Here is a 21,054-nt window from a genome sequence, read left to right as displayed (position 1 = left end):
CCCCCCCCCCCCCCCCGACAACACAACTCAAACTTTTGACCCTTTTTAGGTATTTTCTAAAAAATGTAAATACAAACTGCCCTCAGAGTTACACAACAGCTGATACAAATAAAAAGTTTCTAAATCTGTTATAAAACTTTACAGTTCTGAAATACAATACATTAAAGCAACATCACAATTATCCAAAAAATCCCCAAACATTATAGATCCAGGAAAAATTCTAGCATCTTAAGATACCTCAAATGTGAAGACAGCACTAAAAATCCTGGTAGCAAGTCACTTTTTTTAGACCAAACACACTTAAAATTACTTCAATATATCTCACATCAGATTTAACTACACTGATTTTTAAGAATAATATGTTTCTGATTATTTCCCTTTAATTGAGACACTATAGGGCAGAGTTAAGGCTTGTTTTCATTATAACTAAGGCAACATAAAATCACTGAACTGCATCACTGAAGGTTTTTCTTACACATCTGAGATGCTTCTGTGTTTGCCTAAATTGTCCCTTTTTGACATTAATTGACAGGTATCCCCGAAACAGCTGCTGCTTTTTTCAAGTTTTTGTTGTAAAAATTTAAAGAATGGCTCCTTTCTAATAGCCTTAGCAATTTGTTCTTGCCTGGAGTCATGGCTACAGTTACACTGGGTAAAGGTGATGTTTTAGCAGTATGATCAACAGCAAGTATATTACAAGTCCTTCTAATGATACGACTAGATAATACGAAATTATTCTGCAACATAGAACAAGTATGATACTCACAGGTGTTTGGATCATCATGGCTCTTTGATCTCTCATGGTTCTTACAATATCTAATGGATAAACAGGCTGATTGCACTCAATGAGACACATAGCTGTCTCCATAGTGATAAGAACTCCTGTCCGTCCAATCCCAGCACTGAAAAAAAAAAACAACAACAAAACCAACCAAAATGGAAAATGAAACAAAGTGTCTGGAATATAGTCCATACCTAGAGACCTTCCTTCTCAGGGATTCTCCTGACTAATCATTATGATTCACATACTATCAGGGCAGGGGTTAGACAGATTGTGTCTGTGTCACTGGAAGCCTCTGTCCTGCCTGAACAAAGCTAAAACAATCAGTACAGAATCGTCAATCCTTTGAAGAGGGATTGTCTTAACCTGACCATTCACTTGAGCAGAATTTACAAACAGGTATTTATTCAGATCACCAACAAAACGGAGAGATACCTTGAACGCACTGTGCACTTTGTGTCAATTTGACCACTACTGGAATGACCGTTACTGGAATGTTGTGCTGATTTGATAAAACCATGTTTATGAAGTGATCAATACTTTCATCTTTCAGAATAAGAAATAGAACAAGTACTAAAAACTTTTTGAGGATGATAATAAAGATAATTTTCTTAGTATTAAAAAGTACAAGAGTGATCTAACTTGTGTAGATTGAAAAGGAATATGTAATAGCAATCCCTTTCAAGACAAGGAAGAACCATAATATATACATCTTGGAATGGCAAAACTGTTAAGAGAAGTTACATGAATCTTCTTTAGCTTAAAAATAAAACAAATCTAAAGATTTATCTGCATTGTTTTACATATACATATACTTTTGCACAAGTAGAAATCCTCAAAGACTGAATATTTAACCCTGAACTTGATAATCAGTTTCAAATTAAAATCTTTCATATTCAAGAAAATTATGTCGCACTTTTGAAATAGGAAACCAGTGTTTCTCCACACTTGAATACAGGACCAAATCCGTATTTTCAAATGCCAGTATTATCTCAACTCATGCAAATGCTCTTTTAGTCGTAAAATGAAAGTGTTTGCTTCTAAATTAGTTAATATGAACATTCCAAACTTCGAAATTTAATTGTTCAGATTCTGAAGCATAGCTTCAAATTAAGTCTGGCCAAACTACTACTTTAAATCTTTGCCCAGAAGGTGGCATTAAAGCTACTATATATTTCAGTGATGTCATGAGAATTTTATGATCAGGTGTAAATGTGCTGATTATATAAAATTAGTCAACTATATTTCTAGAATTTATATATATATAGTTTATATGCAGAATGCTTTATCAAATCCAAACAGGAACAGTATCTGCCAAAGAACCTAATGTCTCATTTTACAGCTTCAAAAGATTCAGAGAAGGGCAACAAGAATTATGTAAAGTGTGATAGTTTTCATATGATATCAGGTAGGCTAGGACTCTTCAGCTTGGAAAAATAAATCATTGATTGATGAAGGGGAATATTGCGACAGGACGTGAAAATCATGAAGGACAGGTGGCTCACCATCTTAACTAGAACAAGAATTAAAAACTGTTCAACTAAACTAGTAGGAGTCTTGTAAAAATAAAAACACACACATGAACACAAGCTTGGAAACTAGTGTTTTAAGTAGTTCAACATAACAAAAATCTTTCCAATTTCTTAAAGTTTTTGTTGCTTTAGAATCTCTATGGGGTTTTTTGCTTTTCTTTTTAAACTACTACTTTACAAAAGAAAAGTCTGCTCTACTACCTACTTGGATTCCCCACACCAAAGCTGGTGACTTAATTCTGAAAACAAGTTTCACCTTTTTGTTGTGCTAATGCCTTGTCCAATTATACTTAACAGAAGTTAAAAAGTGTGCATGCACCATACGAAGGAAGCCCTGGGCAACTTCAGCTTGATTCACTAGCGGAATTTGGTTATATTTCCAAACATTTCCATCAAGTTAAGCCAATTAAGTAAATTACACTGAACTATGATATTCCCTCTCTTTTCTTCTGTGGAATGTAAAACTATTATAAATGTTGGTATTGAAATTATTAGTATGGAGCTGACTTGGTGCCTCATCGAGATGAATGAAACTGTTCATGCTCTCCCAAGTTGTGGTTCCAGAGTCTCTGCAGACTAGCACACTTTATATTGTAAAAGTTGCATTTGGCTGTTATTTTCACTATTTGTTCATAACCGTATCAACAAAAGTATATCAATAATGAAAGTCAAGGAAGAATATAATTTAAGACAGTGGCATTCTAGTACTGGTTTCCTTAGTTAATAAGATTGACCTGACAAGCATAAAGCAAAACCAATTAAATACAATTTCTGATACACGAAGTGTTGAAAAGAGAAAACATTTTTCTTTCATCTCCTTCAATAAATGTCTAGTTTACCTGTAGATTAGACAGTCTTTAAATTTTATCCCTTAAACCTCTCAGCTTATCTCAAACAGGAACAATTCACACCTGACTCAGGAACACTGACCAGGGAGTATTGGGAATTTAGAGGTCAAATTTTATTCACATAGCTGCTCACCAAGAATTGGTATAGTACATGGTCACTTGAAGACATTTGGCATTATGCATTATTATAGTTTACTAATTAGGTACTTTAAAGGATTAAGATTTTGAAATTTACTATAGGAATGTAGAATGCTATTATAAACTATTGCACAAGAAAAACAAAAGAACACACTTCACATGTACATAAAAATCTGAGTAACAGAGATATTTTAATTCATGACAAAAGTAAATGGTTGATAAAAATGTGTCATCTTAGTGTAAGTATCAAAATATCATGTAGCCTAAGACTGCAGACTTGAAAGAAAGTGTCTTTTATTTGTTCACTGCATATAGCACCCACAGTTTTTGCAACAGATTATTTATACAGTTATTTGGGAGTTTTTGTAGAGTAGTCACCATGAGGAAAAGGTTACCAAGTATCTTTTGCCATTTCCCCAAGTTATTATACAGGACAGGCATTTAAACTGTAAACAAAACCAAAAAACACCCAAACCCAACAAAATGCCTCACAGATCAATGTAGATGCTCAAAATTTCGCTTTTTGAAACGTGATTTCAATTTCAATTGTTTCATTTAAATGTTGAGTTCTCCTGTCAATCCCAAAGCAGATACAATTAAATGTTTATTTCAATAACAAAGCACAGAAAAGCTATTTGATGATAAATAAATTCAGTTTGATAATTTAATAAAGTTGGAAAAAAAAGGATACCTGCAATGAACAACAACAGGTTCTTCTCTGCCAGCCCTCTTCTTTCGCACAAGACACACAAAGTCTAGGAAATCACTGGAATCATCAGGAACCCCATGATCAGGCCATGCTATATACTGGATTTGGGTTAGTTGGCGGCTTTCCTCTTTCTAATCAGAAACATGAAGTTTATTCAAGGGTAATTCAGATACCATTTTAAAAAAAAAATTAAAAAATCAATGGTACATTTACATCAACTTGCACCTATAATGAAGTGGCTTCAGGCAACTAGCAGCACTTTATTGTGTTAATTATTGCTCATTCTGGATTTTATAATTACATAATTTTTCTTAAAAACAAAAAAGGCAATCCACAAATGTTTACATCTTCTATAGGTTAAAACAATTACATGCCATGTAATAGCAAAGCAGTTCAAGGATACCAGTGATCCATCTGAACACTAGATGTACAGTGTAGGTGGTCAAATTTTTAACAAAACAAATTTAACAGGAAAAGAGGTTGTCTTACTAGATCAAACTACAGAACTGGGGTTAGGAGGAGAGAGGCAGGACTTTCAGACACAAAAGTTTGCCTCCAGGCCCTGTGTGAACAGCGGCAGTGTTTTGGCTTTATCTGCACCTCAGTTTTATCCAGTGTACTACACAAGATGCAGAACGACTTTGTTTTCACTCCCTGCCCCTTGCTCTAATATCACAAATATAATCTGCCACTGGTTAGTGGAGGGGACAGGCCATACAATCAGTGTAAAAGTAGGATTTCAAAGACCTGTTACTGCACTTTAAATAACCTTTTGGCACAAAATATTTACAGAGGTTCCACTGCTGATAACAAATAAGAAATTGCCTCAGCAGGACCCAGTGAAGGAATTTTAACTGCAAATTGACTGAAAGGCAGCTCTATAAAACTGGCATCTCATCTGGTTACCCAAGGAGTGAGAAATGCATACGTGAACTAAATTCCAGATACTGATTTTCAAACATTTCTGAGATTGAAATGCTAGCTGGGAGGCTCTGAAAACTACGTGTCCTGAAATCATGCAATGTATGTTCTAGAAGGTCCCTGTGTACATGTCATCAACAATCCAAATTCATCTCTCAGATGGATTTATCTTCCATCTCCTTGCATCTACATTCTCCAAGATGGAATTAAGAACTGTTTGTGTCTCTACAAAGACAGATTTTCAGTTGCAGTAATGAAATACCCCTAGTGTCTCATGCTCTGAAAATATCAAGGGAATAACAAGTTTCTCAACTCCTTTAATTATTCTTTGGCCAGGGCATGAAAGACACTAGTAAAGACTTTTAAGACAAATCATTTTTACAAGACACTAGTAAAGACTTTAAGACAAATCATTTAAAACCAATTAATATGATTATGGAAACTATCTTTGTGATATTTTGCTAATGAAAGGTTTGTAATCATTCTAGTAGCAGAATTTATACTAGGTAAGTACATGGGAATATGAGTAGTTTTCTAAAGGCTTCTAGAAATAACCAGTTGAAAAGGAAGTCTGATTAAGTAAATTTTAGCTAGTCTGTGAGGATGCCACAGATTAATACTTAAAAATATGTATTATGCTTTTACCTCCAGATTAGTCAATGTCATTTCTCGAAAGACATAAGCAGGATTTCCTTCTTCTGAATGGCAGGTAATCTGGAAATTCCCATATGAAGAGCTTCCTGATGGCTCTGGCCAGTACTGATGACATTTAACCTACGGTCAACAGATTTTTAAAGATGCCTGTGTTTAAATTCACACGGTATTCTTTTCATTCTCTCTACTTCCTTACACCTTTGTTCATTAAAGACTATTTTGATCATTCTGTAATCACTATTATTTTACTTACCATACAGACCATGTTACCTAACTATTGTTTATAAAATAAGGTGTCACAGAGATTTCTTGGTTCTCAAAAGGACACACACACCAACTCTTGAGGTTAGTTTAACTGCACATGGATGCCTTTAATGTTCATTACAATTTTTAAAAAAGTATATCTATTCCATCTTAAGACTTGAGTGACAAAGATGCTGCTTTATAAAGATTTCTGACCTCCAAAATCCTAATCTAATCATTTCAAAGCACATTTATATGGGAAAAGAACAAATGAAAAAAAAAGGTGATAAGCAACAAAAAAGTTGCTAAACTAATGCAAAAATTAGGGAGATGCAGATGGTAGACTTCAAAGACTCTTGATCAAGTCCTCAAATATGAATGAAAACTTCGAACACTGAGATTTTCAGATATATTGCTTAAACGCCTAATTACAGAGGTCATTTCAGCTCAAGTGTACTTTTGTTTTTCCAACCCACCTGGCGATTCTTTAAGAGCAGCCAGATTTGCAGACTTCCTGCTCCACTGAGACATCCCGGCATGAAGTGGGATAGTGATGTCAGTAGCCTCATGATCAGCTTTAGAGCAGGGAGTCTGCCTATGGGTATAAGACAGATAAGTGCTTTTATTTTATTACTAAGCAGCTCTCCAAAGAACTCCACAAATATTATTGAAGGGGTGGGGGAACCTCAGAGAACTGCTGCTGCAAGTCTGTTCTTAGCAGATCTGCAAAGAAAACTCAAATTAAAAGGGCACTTGTACTGAAATTCCCTCTAATCACATTTATTTGGAAGCAGGCAGCATCATGCTAACGTTGAGTCACTGAAAAATGATTTAAAAATGCTGTAACTCCCCTTCAATTATTTTAATTATATTTAGAGGCCTGACTTTCCAGCAAATATATGGTTATTAAAAGGTTAGAACATATACAAACAGATGAACTACAGTCTGAGTTGATTGGAACACCCACAATCTGCTATAAATCCATCTTCAAAAAAATCCTGAAAGCGAAGAAATTCCATTAAACTATTATTCCAGACTCATTTCTGTCCACACACTCAACCAGCCAGTGCTGCTGTGAATGCTCCAGACTATAAACTGAATAACTCTGAAATTACACTGCATGTATGACCAGATTTGATTGTTTTGCCTGTCTCCAAAACACAAAGCTGCATAATAAACAAAGCTGTTAAGGAGAAACTACAACTAACACCCCCCCCAGCCCAAAACCAAACCAACCACAAAATACACCAGAGGCCTTTCACAGCACCATATACAATTATTTTTAGTAATTTATAACTCTAATTACTTTATTACTAGTACTGTATTTTTACACATTTTTGTATGGAAATAAAGTACAATGATTTCTTCATATGATTAAACAAATATTTGTAGCCACAGAAGAACATTTTATGAAAATTTTTTTATTTTAAGCTTATCAAGGATTCTCTTCAAGACAGCCATCCAGGCATGGGATCTTAAGACTACAAAGCTGTGTTAGGCTGTCTTAAAAAATTAATCTCTCTGCATATCAAAGAAGTAATTTACAAAAGCTGATTAAACTTCCTGGAGTTCCTTCATTTTTAAGTTTAGAGAAAAAAAATCCTATGAAGGTAATTTCTAGCTGCTTTTTACTTTACAATAAAGAATCAAAGACAGCTAAAAATATTTTAAGAAATAAGTAAAAACTTCAATGTATTTCAGGACTGAACAAAGTTTAAATATCAGCTGTGTTAACAGTATCAGAAAGTTTAAAAAGTAAGTATCATCATTACAACAGTACTAGGAATGCGCTGCCCTTATGGGAAAAAAAAAAAAGTCATGGAATCATAGAATAGTTTAGGTTGGAAGGGACCTTTAAATATAATCTAGTCCAACCCCCCTGCAATGAGCAGGGACATCTTCAACTACATCGGTTGCTCAGAGACCTGTCCAGACTGACTTTGAAAATTTCCAGAGATGTGGCATCTACCTATTTTCTGGGCATCCTGTACCAGTATTTTACCACTCTCATGGTAAAAAAATTTCTTCCTTATATCGAGTTTAAATCTATCCTCTTTTAGTGTAATACCATTACCCCTTGTCATATTATATGTCATAATAGTATATCTTTTAGAGACTACTCACCAACAGATTTTTAGAAGATTATAAAAGTAGTATTTAAGGAAATCTTTTACTTACTCTTCCTCTTTCAACTTGAGTCGTTAACATTACAACCATAGATGAGCCTTGTTCCCAAGTCATCTGCCAAAAATCAGGACAAGTGTTCGGTAATGGACCTTGACAAGCAATGTACTGGTTTATTATTGTCGAAGAAGGGATTTCCATCTAAGAGAAGACAAATTCAGAAGAGAAGACAAAGTCAGTCAGGCATCAAAAATTTAGGGGTTAGTGAACAATACACCAAAAAAGCATCAACTATATTAATTATATTATAAGTTATTAAATATGGATTGGCACATTCTTTGAAAATTTGAATTCTCTGAAAAAGATGAAAATTCTTTGAAATGTTTTACACACAAAACCATTACAAAGACCCAATAATAATTGATGGTTATGTAGTTGCCAAAATCAGGATTATTGGCCAAAAAAAAATGATAGACCAAGTTGGCAAGTAATTCAGGTGCAAATATTCAGTGTGGGTTTCTGACAGTGGCTTTTAAACTACCAATCATGAAATTTAATTTAATCTCTGTTTTTCCTTCCTGAAAGCGAGGGTAAGTAGCTGTAATTTTGTTGTTACTGACAATTAAAAAAAAAAAAAAAGGTAAAAGGAAGTGCTACCAGATTAAACTTTACTGATGTTGAATACTACTGCCACATTAGCAATCAGAAAAGATGAACAAATTCCTCTGGTAGAGGGTTAGCTTCTCTTAAGAGTTTTTGTCTTTTTCTTGTTTTCATTTATAAAAACACCTGCCATGAAGCATTAGCAAATAAGTGTATCTACAGTAAATTTCAAACCATCTGACCACAGCTTTCTCAGCCATTCTAGTCTAAATTTATGAAAATTTTATTTTTTTAATCAACTCCTCCATTTAAAAAAAGTAAAATTACTTAATGCCAGAAGCTCTTTTAAAAAATACTACTCACATTTATATAATTTGCATTGATGTAATCTTCATTACTTTTTAAAATAACCCGTGTAGCATCATCTGAAAAAATTTTTAGAAAAATGTTACTTATTCACTAACCAAAGTAAAATACTTATAGTACACTGATACAAACACACATACTTACAAGGCGAAATGTCTCTGTATCTATTTTTGGAAATGTTTTGAGGTAATCTGGCACAAGACATTGTCATTCCAGGCTTTTTCCTATACAATTGCTAAAAGATAAAACCAATAGTCAGACTGTACTAGATGCAGAAGACCTGTTAGTGTACTATTTGCACAGAGGTACTTTTTAGAACATTTTAAACTACTGAGCAATGGTAGCTTCAACATACATGAAAATACTTTCCAAAAGAAAGAACTACAAATGCTGTGGGATCATTGAAAATAATCACGACATCATCACAATTTAGTTGAAGAGAAACTGAAAGTTAAGCTTGAAGCTTCCATAAGAACACTGATCCAGAGAAAAGTCAGTATTTCATACTGGTAAGGGAATTGACTGATACTGACATTCCACGTAGTGATTTGGGGCAAGAACATCGTGTGGTGTATAAGCATCTACCTACACTGCAGTTGTTTCACTTTTGTTTTTTCAGATGTCCTTCCATATTTTAATAACTGTAGAGCGAATCCTGGGCTACCTCGTGCTTTTCCTGCACAGGATCTCCTTTGAGAGGTTCCTGCCCTCACCATACACTGCCACAACCCTGGTGCTGAAAACAGTATTAGTGAAATGATCTAAGTTCAATAAAAAGCACCTTAAAAACTTTTAAACATTGAACCTGTTTGGGAGACTAAAAACATATGGTTAAGTAGGGATTTTACATCACGTCTAGAAAATAATTTCTTTCTGTATAGAAACATAAATTTTAAGTTCTTAGAGAACAGTACATATTTTATAAATATACATTTTAATACACGATGCTAGGTCTCCATTTGGTGAGGAATTCACAGAATTCCTACTCCTGTGTTTTACAAACCTACTGCTTCCTGCTTTAAGTCACTTGATCTCATGCATTAAAGATGAGAGTATTATCAAGGCACAACTTAGTGCTAAAGAAAGACTATAGCTATCAACAGCTTAGGACCCGACAGGAAGTGCACCGTTCTTCTGAAATATGTCATTAAAAAATAAACTATATAAAGGAGACATTTCTAGATTAACCCTTAAGATCAGGGTTGTATTTTCCATTGATAATTTTACCTTCCCTAATTGAGATTGTCCATAAAACGTCAACAGCTCAGCTCTCATTCAGTTTCTACAGTAACTTAGATATGGAATGAAGGTCTGAGTACAGAACACATATTTCGTAATACATTTTTCAGTCTTGATCGCTATGAAAGTATTTTATTAGCATAGGTCCCTAATAACCACAAAAAGCTGTAAGTAATCAGTAAAGCTATTTATAACACGCAACACTAAAAACCAGTATTAGGATTATTCAATGACATAAGTTTGCACATACAATACAGGAGTGGATTTTTTTTTCTTTTGAGAGTGTAAGATAATTGTTTTGCTAAAAGATGATTAACTCTACTGAAATTTAATTGAAATATGCTCTGCTTAAAATAATTACTATCCCAAAAGACTTGGAACTTGCACACAGCTACAAGTGACACAGTACTCACATCAAATTGAGCCAAAACAGTTCCAGTGATAAGCCCCTCTGCTAGCTGAATCATGGATTCCCTCAGAGCATTATCGTCTTGATGGACACCATCAAGTGGAGATTTCTCAGGGATGTACTGGAAGTCAGGCTCACTCTCCAGCTTCTCTTCCACAACATCATAGACAGCTATAACAAATAAAGGTATGAATGCTCTAATTACATGCTGTTTGGCAAGTAAAGTTAACTCTAAGTCATTTATTTAAAACAGAAAAAAAGACAAGTGTTTCTCCTGTAGAAGAATCCATATTTACACAGAATCACAGAATCTACTAGGTTGGAAAAGACCTTGAAGATCACCTCGTTCCACCATAAATTAAGATACCGATTTCAGTCCCCAACAGCAAGGGCAATTAGCCTTAATTGATCATTATAATCCATCACAAAACTTTTGTTTGTTTGTTTGTTTAATAATAATTTTAAGTGAAAGCACATCACTGACTGCTAAAATTTTAATCAAAACTCATGTTATACCCTACCTTGTCTGACATAACTCCCTAATCTCAGATTCTCACATACATCATGCCTCTGAAGTCATTACAGTTGTATTTACATTTTTACTTTTAATTCACTTTGAACTGATTTCAGGCTTCAGTAATTTGGGCAAGATGTGCAGACCACCTGAGATAATGGCATTAATATATGCATTATAATGCTATCAATGCTGTACACATCCTGCCTATAAACTGAAAAATAATATGCATCTTCTACGACACATAATAGAGATATATGCTGTTTGAAAGACTGCTTTTAAATGATATTCCATGACCATGAAGGAGGATACTGCAACTCCTCACTTCTACAACCCAAACAGTCTTATCCAGAATAGAAAGATAATCAACACACAAGGGGAAACTGTTTTAGTAAATTTGTAAACAAAGCTAACAATTTTATCTGAAAAAGAAAGCACACAAAAGCTGCAAGGGAACTTAACATGCAGAATGAGAGCACAAGTAAGTGGGGAGTGCAAATAAGTGAATACAGGAAAAATTGTTTAGGAGGTGGTTAAAGTACTCTCCTGAAGTAATTTCAATTATTCTGATTATTCACTATTTTTCATTTTGCTTTTTCCTCTGCAACTGTATTATAATTGGGATGTGCAGCAGAATGAAATCCAGTGACCATCTGCTGACAATAATCCAACACACAGTGTATTTCATGAATGTATTCCACAAGCTGTTATTTAGATTGCATTTTTAGCACTTTCTCCTATTAAGCCTCCTCAAGTAGAAATGTAACCAGTTGTTCTCAATTGTGGAGGATTTTGCATACATTAACCTCTGAAGTCATCCAAATACTGGGTATTTGGTGAGTGGTTTTTTGCGTTTCATTTTTATTTTCCTTGAGGGAATAACAGCAACCTCAGAAATTGCTCTTAATATCCATATAGCTTTCCGGACATTTTTATCAATGAGAGTGAGCATAAAATTTAAAGTAGCTCCCTGTTAGAAACATTTGATCTCTGTTTTTTCTATTAATTTTCAACACTTAGTTATGCACAGCTCCTTAGAGTATGGGATCCATCAAGATTTGTACCATACATTGTGTTGTTGCAATTCCTTTTCAAGGAAGGGAGTTCTCTCTTACAAAGATGTTAAGCATTCCATCTCAGGACACAAAATGAAGGTCAGAAAATTAAAGCAAGGTGTGGATTTGTTGTGGGGTTTATTATTATTATTATTATTATTATTATTATTATTATTATTACATACAAATCACTCACCATTGGGTCGAACTAGAAGCACAAGTTCCCCTGAGTGTCTCTCACAGCTAGCTTTAATAAACATAACAACTTGATCATGGGTATGTTCTGCTATATCCCTGCCGTTAATCAGTACAACCTGGTCCCCTTCATTCAAACGAGGGACACAGAGATCAGCCTGTAATGTGCAAAGAATAAAGAGAAAAATTTATAAACCAAGACATTTCCAATTTCTCACATTAAAATAGCAACTTAAAGTAACTATACTCGGTGACTTGAATCCTAACAGCTTAGTTGCTATGGTTGCTGCACTGTATTCAAATGATAAATTTAAGTGTTACACAATACATAAGACACTGCCATTCACATGAAGAAATCAATTTGCAACTGGGAGTTGACTGTTATTTTAAGGCTGTTATTCTTTCGGCAGCTGTTACTCCACTCCTCTGGCTGAAGCAGAAAGCTCCTCTATTTGAATCACATAGGCGATTAAAAATCAGGATGTTCTTATCTTTGAAGAGAAGGGAGTAACACAGCAAAGCCTTGTCCAAATCAATTTCACAGGCTTAAATGCTTCAGGTGTGAAATACTGCAACTGTAATGACAAGAGTAAAACAAGGACTGAAGACAACACACAAATCCCAGTAATCCCAGAGAGAAGAATCAGGTAATAAAAATCATTATTATAATCTCAGTCTAAACACTGTTGCAGAAAAGAAAGAGCACATGGTATCAGCAGATATCTTCTCCCTAGAAAGTGGATGTTTAAAGCATTCAGCCAAAATTATTTATGTTATTAAATTTTTCAGAGATAATAATTATCAGGGACAAGAACAATGCTCTTGGCCAACATTTCGATAGTTTCAAATAGTCAAAAAATGAGAAACATGTACTTCTTAAATGTTAGTAAATAAACGGTTCACTCTAAAAGGTATAAACAGAGCTGACTCCAGGCAGCTGAATACCAGGTCAGTATTTTTGGCAATCAACTGACAAAATATTGTGCCTAGTTTGAAGACACTATTGATAGTCACTGAACACCAGTAACAACAGACAATCAGACCTGATGAATGATTCATGATGTCTGATTTTTATCTAAAACTTGGCTTTATTCAGCTACATCTGTCACTAAAATAAGAGATTTGCTATTTTAGTTATTTTTAACATACTAAAAACTATTTCGATATATAATTTATGTGAAATTATATGAATGCCTATATTTTAAAAAAGTAATAAAGTAAATGTATTTTTAGGATGACACAGCTCAAGAAAAAGTGCATAATGAACATCTGTAATTCCTTGTAATTTTCAGGAATTAGACTTTGTTTCAGAAAGAAAAAATATTTTTGAGGACTGAAAAACTTTTAAAAGTACATTAGGTAGCCCCACCAAATTCTCACTACACATAATTTGCTTTGTTATAATAATATTACAGTACAAACTAATTTTCACAGGCAGCTATGAAATAATTTACAAGTTTGAATACATACTTCAAGATACACAGATACTGCTACCAAGTTTGTCTTTCTGATAACTTACAGGTGTTCCTGGAGCTACCCGGGACACTATTACTGGCATCTTCTGATCGTATCCACCCTTTAAAAACAAGTTAAATTAGTTATAGATCACAAATATCAGAAAATAATCTTAATAGACATGAAGGGAATAGATGTACCATTACCTTTACATTGAAGCCAAACCTTCCATTTTCATCTGGTTTCATTCTGATCATAACAAGATTGTCATGGGGGACACCACCATTGGGCTAGTAAACAAAAATTGTATTACATTAATATATATTTTGTTCATAGTTCTGAGGATATTGTATGTCATAATTTTGCAGTTTCTCCATGAAGTAATTGCTCCTAGACACTTGAGAAAACATCAAGTGATAGTGCAAATGTCTTATCTTGAGTTCTGCATAAAAGGGAAAAGTTACACCTTTAAAAGTCTGGGACATAAGTAAACTAAAAGTGTGTTCTGTCAAAGCAAGCTCAAAGAAAGAAACACTATTAGGAAAGACTAATTGACTTGAAGCAGTCTTAAGAAAAACAGTTTACTATATTGAAACTCCATAAATTTGTTTTACATAAGATAGCAGTGAAAAGCCTACAGTAAGAATGCAATATGATGAAAAATAAGATAATTGAAGCTATACTTTTGTTTCTATTAACAACAATATGACAGTAGTAAGCAAGGAAAAGTTTGGTAACAAAATCTTGGTTCTGTATCCCCTATTCCACGTGCAGTGTAGTGGAGTATGAGGTGTGATATATGCTCTCCACTGATCAAGATCTAACAATTTTAGCTCCTTTCTTTCTGGTTTCATTCTGCTCACAGCAACACTGTTAAAGGAACTACCAATAAAGTGGGGAATACTAGATATTGTTTTAATCTGGAAAAATCAACTTTGTGCTATTGAAGTAAATTTTATTTTGTTCCCATCAATACTTATTTCACATATGGAACATTAGCTAGTATTACTATTCTATGGTGAAGATGTGAAGTATTATTAAAGTGTTTCACAGAAGTTTTCAATGCTATCAATTACAGCCAAAGCATAAGACATATTTAGAAAGAAAGAAAACAAAAAAAATTATTAAAGCAAACATTTCTATATACAAGAAAGTTCAAAACCTGAAGGTTCAATAAGTAGAAGAGGTCTGCACAACTTGGCTCATAGACAGTTAACTCAATTCCAGGTTTTTTACGCTAAAACAACACACACACACACACACTCAAAGTGACGAAAAAATGAAAAAGTTGGTGGAAGAAATTAACAGTGACGAAAAAATGAAAAAGTTGGTGGAAGAAATTAACAGTGTTAAGACATGTTAATGAGAAGCAAGGGTGCTTAGGAAGCCTGATCACATGCAAATCATTTAATCTATGGTCACTGGCATGAGAGACTAGACTCAGGTTCCTGGGCACAATAAGGAACCACCAAGTGCTCATCTTGCAGTGTTTGGCAACTTTTGTGCCACTGCATTCCCCAGATAAAAAGGCAATAATAATTTCCTGCTTTAGGAGACTATTTTGAGCAGCAGTTTGTAATAAAAAACCTGAAGAGAGCACTGTATATCATCATTAACCTGTCTGACTGAAGGAACTCCTGGCCACAACTGTTTTCAAATACTTCTGGAAATTCTCAGACTGGATACTTAGGGACTGTAGATGGAGTAAAAAGTTATCATTCCATACCTGTCCTATCTTTCAAAATAGTGTCTCCATACATACAACAGATGAATGAAATCCAATAGCTAAATGAAATCAAAATGGTGAGGGGTTTTCCTTAAAACCGTTAAGATGGAGCAGGAGAAGAGACTTTAGTGGTGCAGGAACTTGAAGCACATTTTGGTCAGAGAAGCAACTTTGGAAAAAAAAAAACAACCAACCTCAACATATTCCAAAGCCTAATTCTACAATTTCACAAAATTTCAGAGTCATGCTCCGTTCCTTCTTCTCTAACACCCAAAATAAAAAGCCATCAGCAAACCAAATTAGATCTTCAACTACGACAGTGTACTGCCTTAACTGAGGCTGCATAAATGTGGCCCATTGGACCTCAGCAAACAATTACACTGACAATGCACAGCGAAAAAAGAATCTCATTCTCACGCAGCTGTGTTGGTTTTGCAGAACTAAAAGGAGTTAAAAAAAACAACTGAAAGTTATTTTTGTCAATTTGGTAAAGATAACTGAATACAGAGCAGGAAAAACTTGATGAGTAGTGTTATCTTTCAAAACAGAACAGTATGACTCAGGTAAGCACTTACAGAAGACAAAGTTGTTAAAAATCCTGTTTCATGATTTAATTAAAGCTTTTTTTTTTTTTTTTAACAATATTCCCAAAATGCTCATAAATTTACAAGTTTCACTTTAGTGTGTTTTATTAAAACCCCAGCTATGAAATTAAATATGGGTTTTTGGGAACTTTGTAACAAGGCCTGAGAGAAACACTGTAGGCTTAGATTTCAGAATTCAAATAAAAATAAACCAATTTTGGGAACTGACTCAATTTCATATGTTTGAGGTTGGCAAAACTGTTTATACAGTATTTGCTACATCTGGATGTTAAACAGTTTTCTCATCCTGCAAAATGTTTCTTGTCCCACATCAATATAAAACCAAGAACCACTGAAGGACAAAAATTACAAACTGGTCAGTGAGATCTCACCTCAGTCAGACAATAATCAACAGACTAGCTTACTCATCTAGCACTTGCTTAAGTGTGTAAAAAGAACTTTTGCTCAGATTTTTACATTTGTGGCCACAGGTCTCTTGGCAGAGTCTCTTTCTTGGAAATTCTGATGAAAAATGCAACCACAGATTCAAGAAGCCTCTTCTGACAAAAGTACACTAGCAGCTGGCAAGCACTTTCAGTTTCATCTTTTTGATAAAAGCTAGATTAAACACCAGTGGTAGTGTCTGTAATGTCTTCTTTAAAACTGATGGTAAATGAATTCTCAAAGAGGTTAGTTGGAAATTTCTACACGTGCTGAAAAGCTATTGTTCAAAATGTCTGCATATCCATCCCAACGCAGTCATTTGATGACAACTGTCAAAGGACTAACTCCAGCATGTGGAAAAAACAGTGGGAGCTAGCAAAGAGACAGTATGTATAATGGAAATGCTGCAATGTGATGCACAAACACAACTCTCTAAAATGCATCGGAACCAAGCTCATGAAAAGTAGGACTATCTTTCCGACAAAAAGCAGAATGGTTAAACTGGATGTAAAAACTTACTGTGGATTTTTCAGGTGATGCTGGAACATCAAATGTTTCATTAATATGGTTATCCAGTTCTTGCTGTGAGTGTGAATGATGAATTTGGTTCCAACTGTTCTTTTTAAATTGTTTGGGTGGTAATGCAGGAGGCTGCCCATCTATAGGAGTCTCTTGAGATCTGAATACCAAAATAGAAATATGAAGTGGAATGATCATGAGATATTGACAGCTCTTTCAGTGTTCCAAATAAACTGAAAATCCTAGAAGAAACTCAAGTGTTTGAGAGCTGGCTATCTGTACATATTTTCAGAATCTCAAAAACGTACTGTGGAAAAATATATTGGAAGTATATGTTTGGAAATGTTACTGCTTTTTTCTTGAGAAACAACTGTACACAGAACCAGTAAGTTCATCTGGTACACAACTTTTTTTTTTTTAAACTAGTTTTAGCACTGTTAACTCACTTTATATTGGAATATTATAAAATGCACTGTATTTATACTACGCACTCTCGCTTAAAAACAAAAATTCTAGAATAGGTATGTGACTTACTATGTTTTCCTCAGTAGGAAAATAAATTAGTTTGCATTAAATTAATGCCTGCAATTTAAATCTCAAAAACCAGACACAAGCAGCATAATAAAGTGCTCCCACACTAGGTTTTGCTTTTGATCTAGGAACAGGAGGAGTGCAAGTTGAAGACAACTCAACTGTCCCCCTGCATTTATATGAAAAGCCCACTAGAGGTGACAGTGTTGAATTTTAATTTTTCAATTTAAAAGTATGTGTATACATTTCAAGATAACGTTGTTTTCTCCCCCCTTGAACTTACTCCCCCTTGAAACACGCATAGCTTTGAAACATCTGTAAAAATTGCATTAATTGCATGTATTTTTTTAGTTGAGTTATAACACCATTACTGAAGATGAAAGTTCTATTTCTGTTTTAGATCTTCAAACACTCTGTTGTACCTTAATAAAAATGTTCTCTGTGTTTATGTATAATATGGATAATTTCCTTTATTAGTCCTTTTGGAATAAAAACTTAACTGTACAATTTGTATTACATAAATATATGATTCATCTTTCATTATATGGCTTTATATTTAAGAATTACCAAGAACATTCTGAAGGCCCAAAAGTGCAGTTAGCACATAGTTCCCATTAACTTAGTTTGAATGCCAGTTTCTAAATACCAACGAGGATACATGCCTTCCTCCCCATGAACCACATTAAAAGGTATTATTAGGTAATTTAATGACTTATGACAACAGCCCACTGGTACTAGTGGCAAATCCAAAAACCACCAAGAGTGAAGTTACAGGTTACAGCTAAATCTAAAGAAAACGCTAGCACCAAACCTGGCTGCCTCTGTTCTTCCTTTTTCTCAACCCACAGCCCCCTCCTTGAAGCACTCCAGTGCTCCTCCCTTGACTAAAGCAGTTTACCAAGCAATCAAAAATACAGCGGCTTTTTGGACAAGTCTGGGTAGCTCTCTGCTGGTTCAACAAGGTGAACTGGTTCACCACAGGGTCAGCCACCGTGCAGGGAGGGAAGTACACTCCCAGAAACAGGACACTGCCCCTTTCGTTATCAGCAAGCTGCAGCGGTAACTCATAGAATAATATCCTAAAAAGCACGGGTAACCACATGAGTAGTCCTACTGTATTTAACTGGTCTAGCCACAGTAAACTGTTAGCAAGGTAAGACTCTCTTTACAAAACTGCATAACATTTCAAGGTGCTGCAAGTTAGAAAACCTAAGGCACACATCAAATTCCATACAATATAATTTGTTTCTATGCAAGTAAAGAAAGGCACATACTGGATACGAAATAAAAACAAAAAAAATCAGATGACAACTATCTACAATGATTTCAAATAAAGGATAAACCTCTTTGAAAAAGCATGAAAACTGAATGGGAAACAGAACATTTCACTTTGAAGAACCACACATTTTCCATTTCAGTTTTTAAAAATTTAGTCAATTTTGTTAGAAAACAAAATATTGATATTTTTCTTGTCAGTGTACAAACCCAGCATATTTGAAAAGATATTAACAATATTTTTTTTGGTATGTTTTTGCTTAATTTCAACTTCCAGATTTATTTTTTTTTTTCATGTAGTGTTAAAAGAAAAAAAAAGTACTAATTATTCAGTATCTGATGTTGAATCTCATGTTCAGAACACACTAAGGAATAAAAATAATTTTTCTTAACACTTTTCAATGCAAGTGACAGTAAAAAAAAGCCTATCTTTATATTTTATTTTTCAGGATAAGCAGCTTTTCTAAATTATTTTTTTGTGGAGAAAGAGAAAAATATGATGATTGCCAAAATTTGCAAAATGAATTTTCAAGGCAACTATAAATTATTTATACATTGACTCACAAAGGTCACCCAGAGCTTTTTAACTGCCTATGTATTTATTCATTTAAGTCTGGTCAGTACAGATTACTCAGTCTTTTAAGTGAAGGGCAACACAGTTATGTATTTTCTTGCAAACAATTACTCCTGAGAGTTCTAAACTGAATAAAAAGGGGACAGAAAACGTGAGCAGAGACACAAAAGAAGTCATTCCAATAAAAGAAATCGATGGGATCTTGTGTTTGACTAGGTGTCTGTACATACATGTCAACAAACACAAATAAATTCCTACCGAACATACAAACTTAAGAAAAGATTTGAAAAGTTACTTAAATGAGCATTTTAGAAGCAGCAATGCAAGTACTATAATATATTAGCATAATGAATTGTGAGAACTAACAATCAAGCCTTGGGCAAAAACTTCATTGCTTTATATTTGCCCAGTCAGCTTTGAATTTCCTTATGAATGCTTAGACAATGGCAGTGAAAGCAGCCTATTTTGCAGGCAAAGCAGCTCTCTGTTACCGCATTCAGCAATTTACATAATAATAAAATAACACACAAACCCTGGCACAGACAAGCTTTAGGTATTTCTGTTTCAGATATCCAGACTGACCTTTTAATTTATTAAGCAAAATTTTCATATGCACCCCCACAAATTTATTAAACTGAACACATTATATGCTTTTGGAATTTAAGGTTATAATTACCTCAGGGAACTACAAGCGGAAATCTCTCAATTTAGTTTTGAATAGCACATACAGATGAAGAAAAAAAATGTGGAATTAAAGGTTGTATTGGCTACACTATAATATTCTTCTAAACTGCACTGAAACATTTCTTTTGCTATGTTGACTCTAAAATCAGAGAGATCATTAAACCTACTGCCTGTCAGGTTAGCCCCTCTGGCTTTGTTACATATGTAAATTTATTCAATAAAAATTCCCAGCAAACTAGCAGATGGACTGCTCAAATCTTTTTACTCAGAAAGGTCAAATTTTTTAAGAAACCGGCTTTTGGTCTGTAGAACATTATCACATACTGCTTCAATAAGGGCAAATCAAGCCTGACAATTTCAGTGGTCTTCTACAATGATGTTACAGCGCTGGTGGATAAGGGAAGAGCAATTGACATCATCTACCTGGACTTGTGCAAAGTATTTGACGCTGTCCCACATGACATCTTTGTCTCTAAATTGGAGAGCCATGGATTTGACAGATGGACCACTCAGTGGATAAGGAATTGGCTGGATGGTCACACTCAAGGAGTTGTGGTCAACAGCTCAATGTCCAAGTGGAGAGCAGTGACGAGTGGTGTTCTGCAGGGGTTGGTGTTGGGACCAGAGCTGTTTAACATCTTTGTTGATGACATGGACAGTGGGAGTGAGGGCACCCTCAGCAAGTTTGCTGATGACACCAAGCTGAGTGGTGTAGTTGACATGCGGGAGGGAAGGGAAGGCATCCAGAGGGACCTGGACAGGCTGGAGAGGTGGGACCATACAATCCTCATGAAGTTCAACTAGGCCAAGTGCAAAGTCCTGCACATGGGTCAGGGCAATCCCAAGCACAAATACAGGCTGGGCAATGAGTGGATTGAGAGCAGCCCTGCGGAGGACTTGGGAGTGTCAGTGGATGGAAAACTGACTATGA

General features: G+C 34.7%; 1 protein-coding gene across 2 annotated transcripts in view; it reads right to left on the bottom strand.

The window, feature by feature from the left end:
* The window catches only part of PTPN4 (protein tyrosine phosphatase, non-receptor type 4), a 90,278-nt gene that overhangs the window by 4,638 nt on the left and 64,586 nt on the right, over positions 1-21,054 (bottom strand). For both annotated transcript variants that reach the window (XM_026852583.1, XM_026852584.1), the window contains 11 exons: positions 17,060-17,219; positions 13,993-14,076; positions 13,851-13,907; positions 12,333-12,489; positions 10,572-10,738; positions 9,064-9,154; positions 8,917-8,978; positions 8,005-8,151; positions 5,575-5,703; positions 3,991-4,139; positions 767-902 (listed from right to left, as the gene is read on the bottom strand). In XM_026852583.1, coding sequence (XP_026708384.1) covers positions 767-902; positions 3,991-4,139; positions 5,575-5,703; positions 8,005-8,151; positions 8,917-8,978; positions 9,064-9,154; positions 10,572-10,738; positions 12,333-12,489; positions 13,851-13,907; positions 13,993-14,076; positions 17,060-17,219 — 1,339 coding nt within the window. The remainder of the gene's footprint in view (positions 1-766; positions 903-3,990; positions 4,140-5,574; positions 5,704-8,004; positions 8,152-8,916; positions 8,979-9,063; positions 9,155-10,571; positions 10,739-12,332; positions 12,490-13,850; positions 13,908-13,992; positions 14,077-17,059; positions 17,220-21,054) is intronic.

The sequence above is a fragment of the Athene cunicularia genome (assembly GCF_003259725.1).
Source record: "Athene cunicularia isolate RWA chromosome 7 unlocalized genomic scaffold, athCun1 chr7_part1, whole genome shotgun sequence".
NCBI classification, from domain to species: Eukaryota; Metazoa; Chordata; class Aves; order Strigiformes; family Strigidae; genus Athene; species Athene cunicularia.
The sequence above is the reverse complement of the archived record's forward strand: the minus strand, read 5'-3'. Positions and strand labels throughout refer to the sequence as shown.